General features: G+C 30.4%; 2 protein-coding genes across 2 annotated transcripts; both read right to left on the reverse strand.

Annotated features, from left to right (window-relative positions):
• Positions 1–119: 119 nt before the first annotated feature.
• LOC125850390 (uncharacterized protein At5g41620-like) lies at positions 120–3,307 on the reverse strand. The gene is made up of 3 exons (XM_049530247.1): positions 2,895–3,307; positions 2,358–2,486; positions 120–1,757 (listed from the first exon to the last, which is right to left on the reverse strand). The coding sequence occupies exons 1-3, from the start codon at positions 3,240–3,242 to the stop codon at positions 273–275; spliced, it is 1,962 nt and encodes a 653-aa protein (XP_049386204.1). The 5' UTR covers positions 3,243–3,307; the 3' UTR covers positions 120–272.
• Positions 3,308–10,284: 6,977 nt separating this feature from the next.
• LOC125850522 (F-box/kelch-repeat protein At3g61590-like) lies at positions 10,285–13,477 on the reverse strand. The gene is made up of 2 exons (XM_049530381.1): positions 13,005–13,477; positions 10,285–11,765 (listed from the first exon to the last, which is right to left on the reverse strand). The coding sequence occupies exon 2, from the start codon at positions 11,741–11,743 to the stop codon at positions 10,526–10,528; it is 1,218 nt and encodes a 405-aa protein (XP_049386338.1). The 5' UTR covers positions 11,744–11,765; positions 13,005–13,477; the 3' UTR covers positions 10,285–10,525.
• Between the last annotated feature and the right edge of the window lie 8,673 nt (positions 13,478–22,150).

Below are 22,150 nucleotides of genomic sequence, written 5' to 3' on the forward strand. Positions count from 1 at the left end.
TTTATACGTATAATCGTTCTTATAGTGTCATTCACGACATGCCTCAAGCTAGAAGGAAATTACTGTAATCATACTTCAACAGACTTTACAACAATTTCCAGGTGAAACAAGAGACTATGTTAATAACCAGTACACATCTCTCATTTTCAGATAAAAGTCTGAAACTACAAAAAACAGACAGTTCTCATTTCTCATGTACCAAAATTTTTGAGTCACAAAGCCAGCCTTAGCAACTCATGATAAAGTATCAACATCTTTTGACATTTTACAGTTCAAGAAACCTCAGACAAACCTTTGATAGCTCTTGGCTGCAACTGCTGGTTTTCGAGTCTGGCTTCCAGCAGCTTTGCCTTGAGTGTATTCTCTTTTACACCTAATGGTAATTTTGAAGAAGATTCAATCACCTCACGATCCGGGGCTGTTACTTTTGATGTCCACTTCTGCACGGGACTGGCAGGACCAGTAAATGTTGTTGGATCGAAAGACTGTTCCATGTGTTTATCGTCATTTGGAAGTGTCTTAGCTTCATAAGGCAATGAGTGATCTTTAAGCAAGTTATTCAGCAAAGAACTTCCACTTCTCATTAAGCTATTCTTTTTCTTCTGGAATTTTCTTTGTTTCGTGACACGTTTCTTAAGCACACATGAATCATTACCTTCAACAGTAGTCTCTTTAATCACCATTGCCTCGAAAATTTTCTCTTCGGGTTGGATTCTTGAGCTAGTCACGTCAGGGTCCTTCGAAAGTTGAGTTCCAATCTTTGTCTGTGCTAGATTAGATTCTTTCATTTTTTCAACATGGATGTTTGGAGTAAATTCCTCATGTTGATTGATGCCATCATGCTTTCCCCTTAAACCTCTATTAGATTCAGAAGCACGTATAACGTTGTCAAATGAATCGTCATCTTCCTTCTCTACTCTGGGGGCACTTGCAGGATTGTTCAAGTGAAAGGATTCCAAAGAATGCCGGCATAAACTACTCTCCTTTGCTCTTTTCAGGTTTAAGACATTATTCCCATAATCACTAGATTTTCTAGCTTTAAGGAAGGTTTGTATTTCGGACCTCAACTTGTCTACAATTGTTTTCTTTTCTGCAGGATCATGACGTCTTTGGGATTGCTTCATTTGCATTCTTTCATCTAACCAGGCTTCAGAAATATGAATAATCAATCCATCCTTCTCTTCAGTCAATATTTGATCCTTTCTCACTTTGCTTTTCAAGAATCGAACTTCTTCTTCGTACTCCTTAATTCCGTAGGCAAACTCATCACATAATTCTTCTAGCATACTCCGTGCCTCGCGTTCTCTTTCAAGTTCTTTTAATGCAGTAGAGAAAGATGATTTCACTTCAGCAAGATCTCGAGCAAGCTTACGGTGAAGATTCTCTGAGTGTTTCCTCAACTTTCTTTCATCTCGTAGCTCATCCGTCAATGTCTTGACTGCCTCCTCGGGTCTGTTATACTTGTTCTTTCTTCCTATTCTGTACTCATCAATTAGCATCACCAAGTCATTTATTTCTTCTCTGTCTCTTTTCTTTTCTTCTTGTAGTTCCTTAACACGTCTTTGGGAGTGATTAACTTCTTTTCTCAATGCTTTCACCAATGACATGTTTGATGCTTGTTGCTCTTCAAGGCTCCAAATCCTATTAAGTATCTTAAGTAACTCTGCTGATGTTTTCAGGCTGTAGCTTGACTTTCCACTTCTACCTTTAAGGTCCTTTGAGCTGGTGGGAGTCTCAACAGGTCTAAAAGGAGCCATCTGTATGTCAGGGAACAGAAGGAATTTAGACACTACTTGAATGCGGTTAAATAAGTTGGACAGTGCAGACAATAATCTTCTCATTGCAGGAGAGGCTACTTCTCAAACAGTAAAGGCAGGTTCATAATAGACTAAATCCAGCTAATTTCAGAGAACACTATCAGGATTTCAGAAGTTACATACAATATCCCGATTATGTTCACCAGAAAATTTGTCTGAAATCAGTTGATCATAGCACATATTTCTGAATGAAACCTGATATTTAGCCATGGCTCACGTATAAAATCAAAAGCCAAATATTTCATGATCCCTTACTCATGTAGAAACTATCATGTGTTACTGAAGGCATCATACTTCAATTTGCTTAAACATATGTATAAATACATGAAACTTTCAGGTAGTCACCAATTTCAACAGTGAAATCTGTGAATCCGAGAAAGGGACAGGGAGGGGGAGTGAGTAAAAGAGAATAATTGAACCATAAAAATAAGCATGTGTAATTAGAAAGTACAATACTGATCGTTCCTTACAAAGTACTGATTCATTCCTGAAACTACTGTCAATAAGGGGTAAAAGGCACTTTAAAAAGAAAAAAGTTACCTCCATTGAGCTACAATAACTTGCAGGTGATTCAAGCGATTGAGCGCCCCCATTCTTCGCAATTAAATGATGATGATGTTGTCTAAGTGATGCAGCAATATCCCTCCCTAAACTACTAGTGCTTGTTGGCTGCAAAAACAGAAAAGAAACATGACTAATCAGGTTATTGCCTTCTGATAAGGCACTTTATAGTTTAGCAGAAATAGACATCCTTTTGTCTCTTCAGTGAAATTGGCAGACTATGAACTTTGTAGAAAGTTTATCAGTAACAAAACATTCCCAAGATCAACACAACAACCTACACTATTGACTACTAACATATATGTTCTGTTTGTCTTTCTAACCTATGAGGCAATTGGCATGGTATAACAAAAAATGGTTAAGGCGAATTCAGGATCTAGAGTCAGTGTACATTAGTTATGCAAAAAGCAATAATTTGAACTCAGACAACTCCTATTTATATATAATAATAAAAAAAATACAATATGTGGGTTTGGACTTAAAAATAACGGAGTAATAAGTTTTTTTGTACTTGACCTGCTGTGGTGGGCTATCAGGTGGGGCAGCTGTTTGTTTATGAAGCTTAGATTTGTCTTTGTGATTTTGAGGTAGAGGGCCAATCTTGCTCATGTTGACAACCTTTTTCACTTGTGGTTGAAATTCCCAGAGATTTGCACCAAGTTTTCTGACAGATAGTGAAGCAGAATTGGAAGAAAAGGGGAAATCTTGAAGCAGAGAACCATCAGATTGTGCCAAACCAATTTTCCATGTAGATGATGGAGTAGTACAAGTACCCCCTCTTTTCCCTACCAAAACACCTTGTTTCAACTTTACTACCAACAATTCTTCTTCCTCTTGTTGCTTTTTCTTTTCCTCTCTCTCCATTTTGGTGGTTGTCTTACTCAAAAGTCTTCTTTTTCTACAAAGAAAAAAAAAAATTCAAACTGTTTGATGTTGTCCACTTACTTTAGACTAGTAGTACTACTTTTTTACCTCTCTCAGACACGCGGACAAAGGTAAAATTGTTGATCTTCTTGTGAGCTCAACCATTTCTGTTTCTTCTTTCTTACTTACATAGTCCCAATTTAAAATCTTTTGTCTGCTTTATGTCCTTATCTCTCAGCTTCTGAATTCTCCTTTTCGTCAACTTTAATGTTTAATTAGGGAGTTCCACCAACTAAATTACTACGATTCTTTCTAAGATATAGCTTAGGCTTTTAATCATGAAGATTATTGGTGAGTGTGACACGTACAAGTTACAGTCATCACTAGCAAAGCACCAAGAATCAGACACAGACACATGCAAAGCAGCAGCTACTCTGCTAGGCAAGTTTGTCAATAATTTAGATATAAGTTAATGAGTGAATTTATGCAAAATAGAAAGTAAAATAACTATGTATTATAATACATAATTTCACTCATAATTAATTTCTATTTTATAAATATCGATATAACTCTAACCAATTATAGTGTTGCCTAAGGATTTAAGCAAACTGGCAATTACTAAGAAAAGCCAAAAGTTTTGGTAGCAAGAGTCCAAATTTGAGGACTAAAAGGAAAAGGGTTATGTGGTCCATAGGCTATCTGTATGTATGAGTTGCTAGCTCTGGTGTGATCTACATCATTCTTTGCCTCCTTTTGATTCAAAAAAACATGTATATTAATTTGATATATATTTTACATATATCACCTTAATTACTAAATTATAATTGATTAATATAGGAGTATATATTTTTATTTATATTTAATATAAATATTGAATGAAGATAAATTTTTATTTAGATTCAACCCTAGAAGGAATCTTTTTTAGGGTAAAATCATGCCTAATGGATCCTAGGATTGCAAGATTTTACCCTTCTAGCATAATAACTACTGTTTCCTATGTTTAAAGCTGTTAGTATTTGATATATAATTATTTGTTCTTTAAAAAAAAGTACTTAAAGACTTTTTTTTTTGTCAAGTGATGATTGATAACATACGCGTGTTGCTTCATTTGAATGTAGTTAGATCTTAGATCATTTTAGGTGTGTTGTAAACTTTTAATAAGGTGTTTTAATTAGATATTTTTATTAAAATTTTGAAAAACGTTTTGTATATATTTTTATTCGTCTATTAGTTAATTATATATCTTTTAATTATATGTATTCAATTCAATAAGTCGTAGAATTTTAAATGTTTTTTAATTTGAGGTTGATGTGTATAATTAAAAGAGATGACATATTTTATGTGGTTAATTCAACCATCTCATAAACGGATAAAAAACATGCATAACTTTTTCTTAAAAAAAAATGAAAAGTGACTAGTTAAAACACTTTATTAGGTATTGTTATGTTCAATTAGAACAAAACTTAGTCAGAGTTTGTTTAAGCCATCGATGTAGTTGGATTGTTATTTTTTGAAAAAGACAAGTCAAAAGAATTATTGCCAAACAAGTGAAGATATCGTTACAGTGGGTCTGAATTTCCCTAAATACTTAAGAGAGTGATCATATATATATTTGTGCCTCAACATGAAAATAATTTTTCTTCATTTTTTTTTAATCTGTAATTTATTTTTACCAACATATATCTCTTTGAAGACCCTTACAAAACTAATGAAGGATAAGTATATTTTTCTAAATATTAGAAATTACAAAGTCTTGAGCTCCCATACATTACTCAACCACTCATGGTCAAATAAAATTCCCACAAACTTGGCTAAGGAAAATAACAAACTGCGCATGAGGGGAAATGTGGAAACCTTTTTCTTAAGTAAATAAAACTGTATATTTTTAACAAATTAAACTTTTATATACACTTGTAACATTGTTACTATATTCTTCTTTTTGTAATTATTAGAAATGGTACCATAAATCATTTAATTCAAAAATGATGAAAGAAGATTATTGGGGGGCAAAAATGGAAAAAGAAAGGAAGATGGACAAAATTGATGGACCTGAAAGGAACCGGTGGGCCCATACTAATGGGCTCAACTTTAATTGCTAGTCCAACTAAACATGGGCCCCGTCTTAATGTGAGATAAATAGACAAGTCATGGGCCTTATATGCCCCAACAAAGTATTGCCAAAAAGGATAATTGTCATTTTTCATATTATTCTCTCTTACCATGTAAGAAACCTAAGAGAAGACGCTTCGATAGGAAAATAAATATTAATATATATGTAGCGTTGCAGGCCAAGGCAAAATTGTGATCGGAAAAAAGAATCGTTCTTATTAGGACGTGAAAGGGACCTTTTTGGTGCCTTTAAATGGAGGGAATTAGAAATAAGACAAATATATAATACTGCTACACTAATATTAATTTTTTTTAAGGTTTCAAAAAACATTTGTATTTCAGTTCGGTTATTTTTCATTGTTGTTTGTTACTCCCTATGTCCCAATTTATGTGACTTACTTTCCTTTTTGGTCAGTCCCAAAAAGAATGATCCATTTCTATATTAAGTAACAATTTATGAATGCATCACTATTTTCCTTCTTTTTTTCTCTCTTGTTTGTGATAAATAATAAAAAAAAAAATTGTGGACAAGATCGAAAATGGAAAAAAATGGAAGAGATAGGAAGTGAAGGGTCGGGGAGGGAGTAGTTTAGAGAGTAAATGCCTAACCTTTTTATAATTTTAAATTTACTATGAAATTCAAAATCAAGTCAATCATTTGAGCTTATATATTAAGTAATTTCAAATTATTTTAACGAAAAAGGGTCTAATATGCCCTTAAACTATGAAATTTGGTACAATATTACCCTCCATCCACCTAATGAGTGTGATCCGTTAGACATAAAAGTGTTTTTGAGCTGAAAGGTGGCCGTCAGGGGTATTTTAGGGTCGATAGGTGGATGGAGGGTAATTTTGTACCAATTAAAATACTTGAGGGGCATTTTAGGCCCTTCTCCGAATAATATATAGATATATTCATAATCAATAGTTGCACTATTAATTTATGCATAACTCTAACCACCTACCAAACGATATATCCATATACCTAATGCTTAATGCTCAAGGTTTGATCTTACACAAATTGGAGAACTACTATTCACCTCTCTATTTTACTATTCTCCAAATTTGTGTAAGATCAAACCTTGAGCATTAAGCATTAGGTATATGGATATATCGTTTGGTAGGTGGTTAGAGTTATGCATAAATTAATAGTGTAACTATTAATTACGAACATATCTATATATTATTCGGAGAAGGACCTAAAATGCCCCTCAAGTATTTTAATTGGTACAAAATTACCCTTCATCCACCTATCGACCCTAAAATACCTCTGACGGCCGCCTTTCAGCTCAAAAACACTTTTATGTCTAACGGATCACACTCATTAGGTGGATGGAGGGTAATATTGTACCAAATTTCATAGTTTAAGGGCATATTAGACCCTTTTTCGTTAAAATAATTTGAAATTACTTAATATATAAGCCCAAATGATTGACTTGATTTTGAATTTCATAGTAAATTTAAAATTATAAAAAGGTTAGGCATCTACTCTCTAAACTACTCCCTCCCCGACCCTTCACTTCCTATCTCTTCCATTTTTTTCTATTTGGATCTTGTCCACAATTTTTTATTATTATTTATCACAAACAAGAGAGAAAAAAAGAAGGAAAATAGCGATGCATTCATAAATTGTTACTTAATATAGAAATAATTAGTTCAATAAAAGATGACTTAATCAAGCAAATATGTACAAATATTACATTTTTTTGTGTGTACCCAAAATTAAAAATAAAAGAATAAAAACAATCATTTCTTTTATCCCCACCCTCATCCCATCATGGCAATAATACTAATTAAAAGTAGGGGTGTTCACGGTTTGGATAAAAACCGATTCAAACCGAAAAACCGAACCAAACCGATAAAATAAAACCGATTTTATTTGGGTTTGGTTTGGTTTGGTTTTAGATTTTTGAAAACCGATAGTATTTGGTTTGGTTATGGTTTTATTTGAAAAAAATCGAAGAAATAACCGAACCGATGAATTATATACACATATTTTATTAATATACATACTTAATATATTGTTTTTATAAACAATTTTAAAGATCTTATACATAATTTTATTAAAATTTCTTTATAATTTACTTATTGAAAGCAAAAATTCCCAAGATGAAACATTTATCTTATTGATTTCATGTATATAAGTGTCTATGACAATTCTTTGTGGGACTGAAAATGTTATTTTCTCTTCCTTCTAGACCAATATAGTGAATTTTAAAGCTTTATTGATAGTAAATTTAGTGATCGAAAGTTCAGTAATTTAAGTAATTCTAACTATTTTTCGTTTTGAATGGATTGTTGTCACTTTTATCACATTTTAAATGAATTGTTTCTTTTATTTCTGTGTATGGTTAATAACCGAATAACCGAACCAAACCAAACCGAAACCGATAATCACCAAACCGATAAATGTATATTATATTTGGTTTGGTTTGGTTTTGATAATTTTAAAACCGATAAAGTTGGTTTAGTTTTTGTTTTGACCAATAACCGATCCAAACCAACCCGTGAACACCCCTAATTAAAAGAATATAAATATGTGAGTTCATTTCAAGTTTGAGTCCCAGTTATCCTAATTAAGAATAAGAGATTAAAAAAAGGAATAAAAGAGAAACTGAACAAGACATTTGAATAATTGAGAGAAAATTTTATATTAATGAAAATAATAATATTTTTAGATGGACAATGAATCGGAGTAAGTATGGATTTTAGTTGGATCCCCATTTATGAGTTGGGTTACGTTATAATAAATTGGGGTTAATTTAAAATAGGCCAATAGGAAGATATCATGAAATTATTTTTTCAATATTATTTTCAAGTGTATCAGTCAAAATATGAATCATAAGTGGTTTTATAGAAAAATAGAAATTTTAAAAATATCATTATTGTTATTTATTTGAGAAGGGTTTAAATTTGTAGCAATCACATTAAGAAATATAATAAATAAATATTTAATAATTTTACTTTAAGGGAGCTATTAAAAATAAGGGCAAATATGAGTCAAAAGATTAACATCGAGGGTATTTTTGAGCCGAAAGGTGGACGTCATGGATATTTTAGGATCGATAGGTGGATGGAGGATAATTTTATACCAATTCAAAAACTTGAGGGGCATTTTAGACCCTTCTCCATATATTATTTTATATGGATATTAGTCTAACATAAATTTTAGATCTGAAATGCCAACTTATCTCTTGGTTAAGTAGTAATTGTTCAAATTGTTAATTTTATCTTAGATTATTTACTTGTTTTTGTTTTTTACTGTGGCTGTGATCCAAACTTCAGCGGACAATAAGACATATCTAGGAATTTGTGTAATTGTTTGGTGTGAAGAAGACAAAACTGTAAAATTCCAATTTTTGTTTTAACACAAGGTTACAAAAATATATACTAACTAATTTTAAATTTTAGTCTAGTTTATCTGTTTTTACATATCAAACTTCAATAGCCATCCAAACGCATGCAAGTTGCAACAACATGAATATTTACTCTCTCATCAAGTTAATTTCTGAAAAAGTTTGGCTAAATATTATATATTATTTTGATTTATGAGTTACCTTTGTAGAAAGAATAAAACTAAAATGATGCTTGAAAATATAATTTGCCGCAAAAAATATCACATCAAGAGTTGTTAAATGTCCAATTATCATTATGGGTGAGTATTCTTTATAAAAAAAAATTCAATTATTCAAAAGCGCCAAAGTTTTATTGAAATAAATATTGCTAGTGACAAATTGTGAAACCCTCTAGTTGGAAAAGGTGTAACATAAACTAGTAAAAATGTTATACAATTACACTTTTTTTTTAACATTTAGTGTCTGAAACTCACATTGAAGTCCAACTAAATCCAAATTCGTACTGAAAAATCTCACATTAGGGTAAAGTGTTTCCTAACAGAAGCGCCTTCATATTCAAGAGAACTTGCATCTGAAACTTCTAGTTAAGAATGAAAGTACTCAGTGGCGGATCCAGAAATTTTGTATCATGGGTGCTCAACTATTTTTAGCTCGGAAAATGCTACATATAATGGGTGCTCAGTTAATATATTTCAATACATTTCTAAATTTTGTACATAAATAAGAATGTTGACACAAAAGGTAGTGGGTGCTAAAGCACCCATAAGTGACTACATAGGTCCGCCACTGAAAGTACTTATCACTCCACCACAACTCTTGTTGGTTTATTATTACTGTTATGTTCAGACAAGATTGATTATTATATCAAGTACTTGGTACCTCCCAATTAGGTCACTTGCCCATAATCACTTTGGCAACCAAACCATCAGTGTCTTGTAAAGGGGGCTTTCATTTTCTTGGTATAGTAACAAGAAACAAGTGATGTACCAAAACTCAAAACACACTCAAGGCATGGGCATGAGTATGACTTTACCAAAATAGATTGAGTATGTCATTAGCCAATGAAAAAACTTTATTGTTGGACATGTGAACTCTTGAAACACCAATCGTTTTTGACAACAGCTCACTTATTCCATGACCATGTGGAAGGTATGCTGCCAACTCTCATGGTTCATCAACTCAATTTGGTAACTAGCTGTGGTCCTAAGCCTAAAGGGCAAAAAGGTCCATAAACAAGCCAATCATGTGCTGCCAAATGGAGGATTCATTGGGGAAGAGAGAAAAAGAAAGGGAAATTTTGGTCTAAAAATATTGGTAAAGAGCAAAGTATGAGGTCACAAGTTAGGATAGCCCATCTTCCAATTTTGACTTTGTGATTTGCTAAGACAACTTGTCCATGTCTTAGGAAAGAGAACTCTAGCTTATGCAAACACAGAAACTAGAGATAAAGAAATGTAACAATAACCCTATGTTGCTCAATGCTCCGACTCTTCAAAAATGTCAGATGAGTGTTAACAGTACATTTTTCAACATGAGTGAAGCAACATAAACATAGATAATAATAACCTTTGGAAGCTGAAATGAATGTGCTCAGACTGCCCAATTTTTTTTCAACAATATTCTCATTTCATAAATTAGCAGCCTCATTGGCTGGTACATGTTGTATAAACCTTTCAAGAACACAGAAATCTTTGCATTGAGAGGAGACAGGGAGGGAAGAAAAGAACAACAAAAGGAGTACAAAATCAAAAGACATGAAAGGAAATGATGATAGGATTCTAAGGTGCGCCAATCACATCAATTGAAGTGCGGAGAGTCTCAGGGAGACATCTCAAGCCTTGGCTCGAAGCAGAAACCAGTAAAGAGCTGAAGGGGAAACCTCTTTGTCACGGGACATTTCTGTGACCACCTCCACTGTTTCTGGTTCACATCAAAAACAAGAAGGGCAGGAGCTCCATAACTCTGAATGTATATGAGATCATCAGTGCCACTGCTGGCAAAAACATCATCGAATTCCCCAAAACCTTGAAAATACTTGTGTGGCATGCGGGAAATTTCTTGCCATTCTGTCCCCTTAAGTACCCAGATGCCAATCCCCTTAATTATGTCAGGACGATCTGGTTTCCCAATCCCTCCCACCATTACTAACTTTTCCTTGAGGTTCATTAATCGGCCACATGTTAGAGAACATGGCACGGGAATGAAAGTCTTTATTAACGAACAATGGGATGATCTGCTTGAGAGGTTGTAAGTGATCAGACCATGACGACTTTCTAGACCACCACCTCCAGTTGCATAGATCAGGAAGTACAAAACACCATCACAGATGACACTTTCATCCCCACCTCTCCAGCCTGTTAGAACCTCAGTCAAAGGGGTCAACCACTTCATTGTTCCAGAATCGTATATGTGGATTGAGAGATCCCACTGATAGAAGTTACCTGGTACTTGCTTAGATTTAACAATGGCGACACTGTAACAAAAAGTTTTCATGTTTGCACAGATAGCCAATGCACTGTAATCAGAAAACTTGAGACCAGGAGGCTCCTGAAGGTTCTTGCTGCATTTGGTTATTGGGTTACAAACATATAGTTCGCTTCTACTGTCATTGTCCATGATGCAAACTAATCCACATGAAGAAGCAATGAACCAATTGGATGTCTGAATGCATGGGAGGTCAATACTATACCATTTTCGAAGGGAAGGATCATAGGCATAACCAACTGGCTCCTCTGAGCTTGTGAACATAAAGTACCACGGTTTTTGAGACAACACCTGAGAGAAGTTCCATAAGAACCTTCTTGAACTCACTATCTCATACCATCTTTTACACACACAACTTGCCCTAAAAATGCTAGCAATGGGAAGATAGGCCAGTATTCGTTCCAGTAAATCATCAGGCAGTATCAAATCCACAGGAACTGAGGAAGCTTCTCTATTTTCTTCATCGTTAAGCTCTGAAAATGAATCAAACTCAACCATGGCTGGTACAACGTAATCAGGGCAATGACTGACCCAAGAGGTTTCCCCTTCCATGATGATGGAAAGGGATGAAAACCTACAGGCAAAAAGAAAAGTAAAACTTGAGTGAGATGTAGTAGATGAAACAAAATTAACCTCGTCTCATTCACTAAACAACAGTTAGCCTTCTTTATAAGTGCAAAAATAGCAACACATCAGATCAGAGAATTTTACAAGATCATCTAACATCAAAACCTAAAGCAAGACAAGAGGTGGTTGCTCAAGTGGTAAGCACCCTCCACCTCCAACCCTAAGGTTGTGGATTCGAGTCATCGAGGGAGCAAAGAGGTGGGAGCTCCCAAAGAGGGGTTTATAAAAAAAGCATGAAAATGAACATATTTGTAAAAAAGCATTTGTGAGAAAGCTAAATAAAAAATATATCACAAGACCTAGATGGCTATAGGCCAGGTTGTACAATGCAAAACACTATTGCTCAATAAAGCAGATTGAGCAACATCAATAAATCCAATCCAATGAAGCTGTTTTTATGAAAGGTCAATAGTGATGTTGTACTTCAACCATGGCTCACTTAACAGAAGAAACATCAATCAAAAGCAATGACATGGAGAAGCAACATTTCATTCAAAAGTAAGTAACAGAAGACTTATATAAGTAATATTGACAATAAAAAATATTAGAAAAAGAATATTCACCACAAGTTTACAGATAAAACCAAAAGATCTTCTCTTTTTAGTTTCAACACTTCATTTCATTCCAAAATTGAGGACACTTGTATAAACTAACACAGGTAAATGCACTTTTTATGCCTCATATACATATCATATGGAGTTTAAAGGCAATAAAACAGATGCATAATGAAGAATACTATTTCATAAACAAAAAGCACAAGCAAAACACAGATCAACAATCTTGTCCTAGTACCTACAAGCAAAAAGGGGAAATCCCACCTCTAGTATTTCACCACTAAAAGTTAAAACGCATTTAATGAAAAGAGACACAAAATGTGAAGAAAATACAATATCCCCAAAACACATACAACAATAGAATTGGCTAATCAAGAAAGGAGCACCACTTTCACAGATTTCTACATGAAACCTTAACTGATTTTGTTACCATACACGCATGTTGTCCCAAGGGGCAAAAGAAAACCAGAAGAAACCACAAACTGTACAGAACAACCCATAGAACACAATAAACCATAAACTTGGCAATGGAAACTACAATAAACAGACAAGTTCTCAAATAAATAGATCTCAAAAATCAATTTTTGAAGAAACAATTTTTTTCTTGAAATGAATGAAATCAAAGACTATACCTTTGCTAAGAAACCTCCTTTCACCAGCTCCCAAACCAATGAGTCTAGCCAGACTCCTAAGAATCCTCAAGATTTACCAGTTAAACAGTAAGGAAAACAACAATGAACACTTGAAAAAAAACACCCTTTTTTTTCAGACACAAACAACATCCAACAGCAAAGAAAACAAAATGGTATTCAAGATTATCCCTCAAATCTCAAAGAAAATGGTAAAGATTAGATTTTTCCAGTAAAACACATCTACCCTTTGAGTATAGAGAGAGGAAAGGGTGTTTTTCTTGATGACCCTCTTCCTCTTTTATGTTTTTTAGCAAAAAAAAAACAGCTACCAGCACTTGGAGTGACAGGGAAAGGCGGTATTTAATAGGGTATAGAGAGAAGGAGAGGAGGGGGATATTGGGGGAAGAGGAGTGGTGTTTTTAAAGGCAAATTTGATGGGGGTTTTAATGGGGGAAGAAAAAAACATTGGGATTTTGGCCACAATCCAGAAAACACTCTAAAAGGATATAATGCTGTCTTACTCATCATATCAAGTTTTTATGTCATTTTCTTTTTTTCCTAATTGTATTTTTCATCTAGTATTCATTTCGAAATTAGACTAGATTAATTCAAATTCATATTGCAAAATTTATTTTAAAAGTATAATTCTCTATTGAAAGTGATTTCATACTTGTCCTAAATCTAAAATCTATAATTAAGAATGAAAAAGTAGAAGCTTACCATTCAACCACGTACTTTGATTTTCATGTCATTTTTTGTGGTTCTTTTCCCTATTATTTTATTTCTTCCCTTGTGTTACTCTCTATATATCACATTAACTGAATTTTTAGGGGCAATATTTAAAATAATTGAATTGTTTAAAGTTTAAGATGCATGTTTGACATTTTTTTCTATTTGCCTTTCCTTTAATGAAGTTTAATATTTTTAGGAGATGCTCCCTCCATTTAATTTTACTTGTCAGAGTTTGACTTGACACACTCATTTAGAAAATAATTAAATGATATAGGTATTTTATTAAATTATTATAAAATGATGTCTTGGAAAATAATTTGAAAAATAAGTATTTAATGTTGAGGTTAAACATGAATTTTTATTTTTATTTTTTTTAATGTCAAAAGTGACAAGTAAAAATGAAAATTTATTTTAGGATTAAATGGCAAGTAAAAGTGAACGGAAGGAGTAAATTGCACTACTTATAAAGTTACATTTATATTTCACAAAGAACAATAGTGGAAAATATAGTTTAAATTATGTCCTTAAATATTTTTCTTAATAAGTGTACATTATTTATCGCATATTCAGTTAATATGGAATAGAAGGAGTAATGTTTAAGGGCAAAGACTTTTAAAAGAAGAAAAAGATAACTCCAGAATTTCACCGATAAATATTTTTCTTAATAAATGTATATTAATTATCTCACATTCAGTTAATATGGAATAAAAATAGTAATATTAAAGGGCAAAGGCTTTAAAGAGAAGAAAAAGATACTCCATAATTTTACTAGTAAATATATTTTCCACTTACTAATCAAATAACAAAAAATATCTTTTAATTTAAAAGTAAAATAAATATCTTTATTAATCCAACAGTGTAAAAAGATACTTTTCATAGAGAGGATCTTTTAGGAAAATCATTACTACATTATATCAAATACAGTTAATATATTTTATATTCCTAATTTTCAAATATCTCCATTATTAATGTTTTTCCTGTTTATTTGCATTATTAATAGTAAGTTATACATTAGCTTCTTTTCTTGTTTCATTTTTATTTACAACATATTTATGGAATATACTTTACCAACACATACAAGGATAGTGTCTATATATGTCCCACTTTACCGACATATTTAAGCAATCTTTTTTTCTTTTCTGATTTGCTTTTGTAGAAAATTGTGTTGTTATTTATTTTTTTGGTTTATCATAGGGATTTCCTCCAATAGGTTTACTTTACCTAATTAATGACCCTTTACTCTTTTGTCACATCTTAAAATTCTTACTTTTTTAATGATACGTTTCTCTCTTCTTCTTCTTTTTTTCTTATTTATTTTGCTTTTTTTCAAATATATTCTTTTGTATGGTTGTATTCAATTATATAGAAAAGTTCTAGCAGTAAAGAACGTCTTCCCGGTTGTATTATGTACCAAAAAATTTACTAATCTAGTCAATTTTTTGTTTCTCATTCGATATATTTGATATCTGAATTGAAATTCGATTAAATATAAATTCGTGCATTACAAAGTTCATTTATGGAATAGTAGAAATAGCTTCGGTTATAATGTAATTTTTTATATAAAGTTTCGGCAAGCTCCCCATAATTCACTTAACAATAGTACAGAAAACGAAAAGGAAAAAAAATAAAGTTAGGAGTATTAGAAATAGCTTAATAGTTTGTGAATTATGATGTTATGTACTTGTTGAGCCCCAACTATATAAGTACGGAAAAATCTGGAAAAAAAAACAACAAAAAAACAGATTCAGTGAATGACCCCTTTTCACTCAGGGTAGTTTGTACCTAATATAAAATTATGATTTTTAAATTATTTTTATGAAATTAAATTAATTTGAAGTTAAAAGTATGATTTGGATATACAATTGTGATTCTTTAATTTGTATTTTTATAAATATAAAACTTAATAAGTACTGAATACTATAAAAAAAGAATCATCTTTTGAATTTTCAAATTATGATTCCAAATCATATATATTCAAATATCAATTTCAAATTATAATTTTATATCATATATTAAAATATTAATTTTAAATTATAGTTCCCAATTACAAATCTAAATATTAATTTCAAATCCTAATTTTATATCATATATTCAAACGTCTGCCGAAAGGGCAAAAGATGCATATATGTAGAGTAAGAGGCACCACCTATTTTTCCACACATTCTCCTCATATTTTCTTATTAGTCTATTATCCAAAACTTAATTATGTCTCAAATGAACATGCCCACTAAAGTTACAACAGAGATTTAAAGCTAATTTTAGGCGTTCACGTACTTATAATGAACATAAAACGTAATTCAACTTTAAAAAGATATTTAAAAGAGAGAATTGTTCAAATCATATAAAAAAAAAGAATTTCAATTTGTCTCCAGTTGATGTGGACTTTTTACATCCACACACTTAGGAATAAATAATATTTTAAGTACGAATAAAATAATAGGAAAGTTCAATAAAAAAAATAAAAAAATAAAAGTAAATTAAGTTCTAATTCTATGTAAAGAAATAGACAAAAACATATATGAAGAGCTCAAGCCATTTGCTTGTTCAACTCAAATTATATATCCATATACAATCATATTTACGGTTACAAAAGGGTAATATTATGTATTATATGATACTAATTTGTTTGAAATTGAGACGGAAAATAATATTATTACTATGTCGCTATCATATTTATTGTAGCAAACGGAAAATTAAAGATTCTAAGTTATATCAAACATTTTTATTGGTTCTACAAGAAAATAATTCTTATTGGATTACTGATATTTTATAATTACCTTTTTTCAGCCTCTATAATTTATGCTACTTTATTTTATCATTGTGATTAAGCTAATTTAAAAATGCAAATTAAGATGACCTATTTTGACCCCATTATAGGGGAGAGGGAGGCTTGGTGCATGTCAGCCTAGTATTTTCGATTTAAAAATCCTGTCAAGTTAAACACTTAATTAATTTTTATTAGTATTATTAATAAGTATTTAAATTCACTGATGAAGACATATTACAATTTAATTACAACATGAGAACAACTACTGCTAATTAACAATAATCTCCTTTCTGTTGCCTTTTTCTATTTATTGGCTTGTGAGATCTGCAGGCATAATAAAAACAATTATAGTAACTTTAATGAAAATATTTACAATAAAATAGTGAAAGTCAGTGGGCCTGTTCTTGAAAGGTCATTTAACAAGATGACATTTTCATCTCTCAATTAAATTTAACGTTAAAACTATATATGACATGATTAAATTTATTTAATATGGTTATAATTATTTTCAAGCAACCTGATGTTCACGCAGCGTCCACGCAATGCTACAATTTTTTTTAAAACTCTTTTCTAGAAGTTTTTCATATATTTTATTTTCACGATTAAATTTATAATTTTAAAGTTGGAATTGAAGACGAAATATGCTTATCATTGGAATTATTTCGTTTTATCACTGCTTTTCCTTGAAGTTTGTATTTTAGTGTAGTATTTTCCTTATTTTTAATTTGTTTATCTAGTTTTACTTATTATAGCGTTTAAGAAAATAAAGAAGACTTTTAAAATTTTATAATTTCAAATTAAAAATATACCAAATTATTTTTAAATATCGATCCTAAACATATAATATGCCATATAGAAATTAGAATTAAAGAGTATTTTTAAAAGGAAAAAAATAGCTTTATTTTTTAGTGAATTAAAAAAAAGCGAGACAAACAAATTTAAAAGGATAAAAGAATACTTCTTTTTGTGATTAATTAATTATTATTTTCAAATGTTTTCTAATATTAAAATTTGTGAGGAAACCACCATGGGGAAAAAACAAAAGAGAGGAATAGAACATTGATCATGCAGAAATCAGAATCCATGGTCCACTATTAATCTCTATTGAAACCAAAAATATGGTCAGATACATGGTACAAATAATAATATTAATTTTTTTTTCTACAATTTTTTTTTTTTTTTTTATGCTCTTTCATTTAATTTTTTAAAGGGTAGCTGGAAAAATAGTTTCTTTTTTTCTTATAAACGATATATATGAGGCAAAGGTCCAATTAAACCAGTAATCGCCAGAAATTATTACAACGCGAGGTTTAGCTAAAGTGGCGTGTTCATAGATTTACGTCTATCTTCAGAAGGTAACAATGTTGTTTCTGATAAACCCAGGGGCGGCTCAACGTAATTTGAGGTCTAAAACGAAATTTTAATTGAGGCCTAAAATCTATATAAATATCAAATATAGTATTTTATTTTTTAAAACTTTTTAAGTGCAAATTATTAATTGATATCTTTTCTTAAAATGTATTTTTTCGAATGTCGTTTTTAATTATTAATTTTAAGTAATATTTTATCAATTCAACATTGAAAAATATTCTTTTGCTGAGGCAATCATTATATAAATTGTTAACATAATACTATAAGTAATAAGTTGACAAGCTTTACATAAAGATAAGAATTAGAACCATAAAATCTGATACAAGAAATTGATAACTTGGTATAAATTATAACCCTACTTTAATATGTTTATGTAATACTTGAATATTTAAGAAGAAACAAACAAAAGAAAAATTGTAAGTCGCTTTGTTGAATTTTTTCGACTATTTATTTATATTTTTGACAGTGTATTACTCTAACTTATCAAAAAATTTAAAAAGAAAGTGTAAAAGAATTTTAAAAAGATAAATAATACGAGTGTTAGCGAAGAGAATGTAAACATACAAAATAATGTTTTCTTAATTTCTTCTATTTGATTGGCGTTAAAAATAATAAAATAATATATATTTGTTTAAAATTATACATTTTAAGTAAAAATAATTATTTTTTAATTAAAAAAATTAACACATAATTTTTTCTTGATGAAAATTTGAGGCCCCCAAAAATTGGGGCCTAAGGCAAGTGCCTTAAATTTATCAAGCAAGAGCCGGCACTGGATAGACCGTTAACTTAAGTAAAACATATTAAAATAAATATGTAAAATAAATACAGTATTAAAAAAGCCATACGAAAAATAATGGAGAAGAAAACTATAGCAACAACAAATAATATGATAATCAAAATAAAAAAACAATAAATAATATTAAAATCGAAGAATATATAGTCGCCAAAATAATTGATATGGGAATATCCTGAACCAAAAAGTAGCATATTTCTTAATCAGAAGAAGTTATTTGAAATTGTCTGATAGTACATTAAAAATTCTTAATCATCAGAACAAAGATAATGAAATAATTAAACAAGTTTTCTTCCTTCTATTAATGTTCTTTAATATATGCAACAAAAACAATGCATAAATTAACGCTCCCCATTGGGTCCATACAAATGGCATTGACCTCAAATAAACTTTAACCTAATTAGCATCCCATTCAACTTGCAACTATAAAGAAATAATAAAACCATTATTTTTAATTAAAGAATTCAAGGGTCGTTTGTTTTGAAATCATTCCGAAATTAAAATCAGAATTATAATCTAGATATGTAACTTATCTCACTTGTTAATTCGTTATACAAGATAACTAATTAATTCAAATTATATACGCTCAATCATTCTGATTTCGACTAAGAAATTTAATATAAAATTTTAAATCGAGATAACTCACCTAATCCCTCGGACCAAATGATCGTTGAGAGAACTGAAAGTAGCAGCAGTGATTAGTGGGCACCCCACTTATAAATTTGTAACATGACTAATACCTCTTTCCAGCCTAGACATTATTATTTTTTTTTGTCACAAATGACTCATGTATCACTTTCAATAGTTTATATTAAACTATTTTCTATTAATTTGTCCTTTTATGCTAAGCAAGTGACTAATTAAGTGCTAAAACAACTCCTGGACAACACATTAGACATGCAATTGGGTGTTTAAGACACTTGTAAATTAAAGTTAAATATTAAATGTATGATTACAGATCTAGTACATAGCAATTATATATAATATTATTAACCTGATAGACCTTTTAACCACTCTAATAAATATCAGCCATTCGACTTTATTATAATTATTTTTTATAGTATATAGTCGAATGTTGCAATCATATTTGTAGGAACAGCCAATTGAGGACTAAAAATGTCTTGTCAATTCCATCAAATTTTATTCCATGCATAATAATATATACTTTATATATATGCCAAACATTAATCATCTTAAGTTCTTATAGTCTTGTACTTAGCTTACCTAATAGGTAACAGTGATCTCCACCATACAATATAAGTTTGATCCCAAAGATCCCATAGGTGTCTAAGTACCTGCTTTGGGTTCTGAACACTTAATCTAATTCATGTTTTGAAGTCCTATGCAAGAGGTAAAGTATATTGTTGCAACCTTAATTTCCATTTCCTGCTGAGATTTCAAGTCTCCAAGAGGGCCCTCTTGGCCATCCACGACCTTGGCTCTTTAAAGAATCCCGCTCATGTGTTGTAGGACTTGTAGCTCGGCAGTCCACCGGGTGGGTTTGTTTATCCTTCCAATTTCGAGTGTCTTCTTGGATAGTTATAGCGGCTCATATATATCGTACCAAAAACAATTTCATTTTTAGGTAGAAACTAGTTCAAGATTTAAAAATTTTGGATTTATATATTATATATATAGTGATGACCTCAAGGTAATAGATAATAACTGAGTTCGCAATTGAATATTTATAAATATCTATTGATTTTTTAACACATATATACAAGATCTAGACAAATTTTATTGAATTCATGTAAACACATTATTTATATATAAGCTAAGTTCACTCATGTTTTTAGGACTCGATTTCAAAATATCTGGTTATAAATAAAGAAGTGTAAGCGCCAATCAACAACACGTTTCATGGTGTTTATGATATACAACTGTAAATTCTGTTTTCAACACTAAAATATTTATATGCATGAACAGATGAATTAAAAGAAATATCATAAAACATCATCTATAAAACACTTTTATCAAAGGAAAGTACAAAATTTCTAGGTATGATATAGATAGATTAGGAATAAGCGGGTGGATCACATGATGGTGGGGGATAATAGAAGAAATAAATGAAGAAAGTTGTTTGTTTCTTTGAATAAAACATAAAATGCGTATAGTCTACATAGTCATAAGTTGAGGATTGACATTAAGAATAAAGTAAAAGTATTCAAGTGAAAACAAACGTGTGCCAAATAAAATAAAGGAGTAAAATATTAGTCCGTTCAAAAAAAAAAGGTTTGTTTTTCTAATATTTAAAATAATTATTTTTTTTTTAATTTAACAAATTATTTCATAATTATAATTTATAGTAACATAATATTTTTAATAAAAGTAATTTTATGTTAAATTAAATATATCACGTAAATTAAGACGTAAAAAGAAAATCTTCGCGTGCCTAATCGGACCAGAGACCAAAGATATCCCAAGGGCTAAAACCTATTTTCCCTTATGGTGGTTGTGATTTGGGGGGTCTCACCAAGATTCATTCACTTTTTTTAAAAACATAATAAAAAAATAATCAGTATTATACTAATAATATTGTTTTGATAAATTAAAAAAAAAACTTGAAACAAAAATATAAAAAGACAAAAAAACAATAGTATTATTAACACGTACCCTTCTAAATTTTGTACTATAGTGTCTTTTAAAAAATAAAAAACTTTCTCACTCTTGTTTCATTTTTTTTTCCTTGTATATAATCTAAGGGGGTTTCTTCATAATGAAGCACTTGTTTTATCCTTTCAAAAAGATAGTTTTCTTTTTAGTATTACTTGCATATTCTATATATGGATTTCTTCGTAATGAAGAACTTGTTTTCTCTAAAATTGTTTATAATTATCTTATTTTCTGAAAGTTAAATCAAGTGAATTTTTGTTGGTTTTATGCATAATAATCAATATTTGCAATAAAATCAGAGTTGAAAGTGTTTCACTTGAGCCTCTTTTGATGGATATATATATATATTACTATATAAGAAGAGTGAATAAATTCACTCTTCTCTTTCGACACGTGGCACCAAAAAAAAGGAGAGGGTTGAACATAAGTGTGAATGTGAGGGTATTTTGGATATTTAAAAATACCCTCACATTCACACTTATCTACTAAAAAAAATATATTTAACTAGTAGATTTAAATATATTTAAAAATAATATAAATAATACTATACTTAGTATGCTTAAAAATAGTAAAAACTACATAAAAAGTACTACATATCATATTACAATAATTAACAATTATTTGACACTTTCAATTCTATCAATGCCATATAAATTAGGATAAAAAAGGTAACATTTATATTCAAAAATAATATAAGTAATACTATACATTACAATAATTAATAGCTTAAATATTTAAAAGTTATATAAAATATTTAATTGACTCTCTAAATTCTATTGGTACCACATAAAATGGATTATATGATAAACATATATTGTTTGAAATTGACGAAAAAGAAACTATAAATTACAATAATTAACAAAAAAA

This window comes from Solanum stenotomum, chromosome 1 (genome assembly GCF_019186545.1).
Source record: "Solanum stenotomum isolate F172 chromosome 1, ASM1918654v1, whole genome shotgun sequence".
In the NCBI taxonomy this organism is placed as follows: Eukaryota; Viridiplantae; Streptophyta; class Magnoliopsida; order Solanales; family Solanaceae; genus Solanum; species Solanum stenotomum.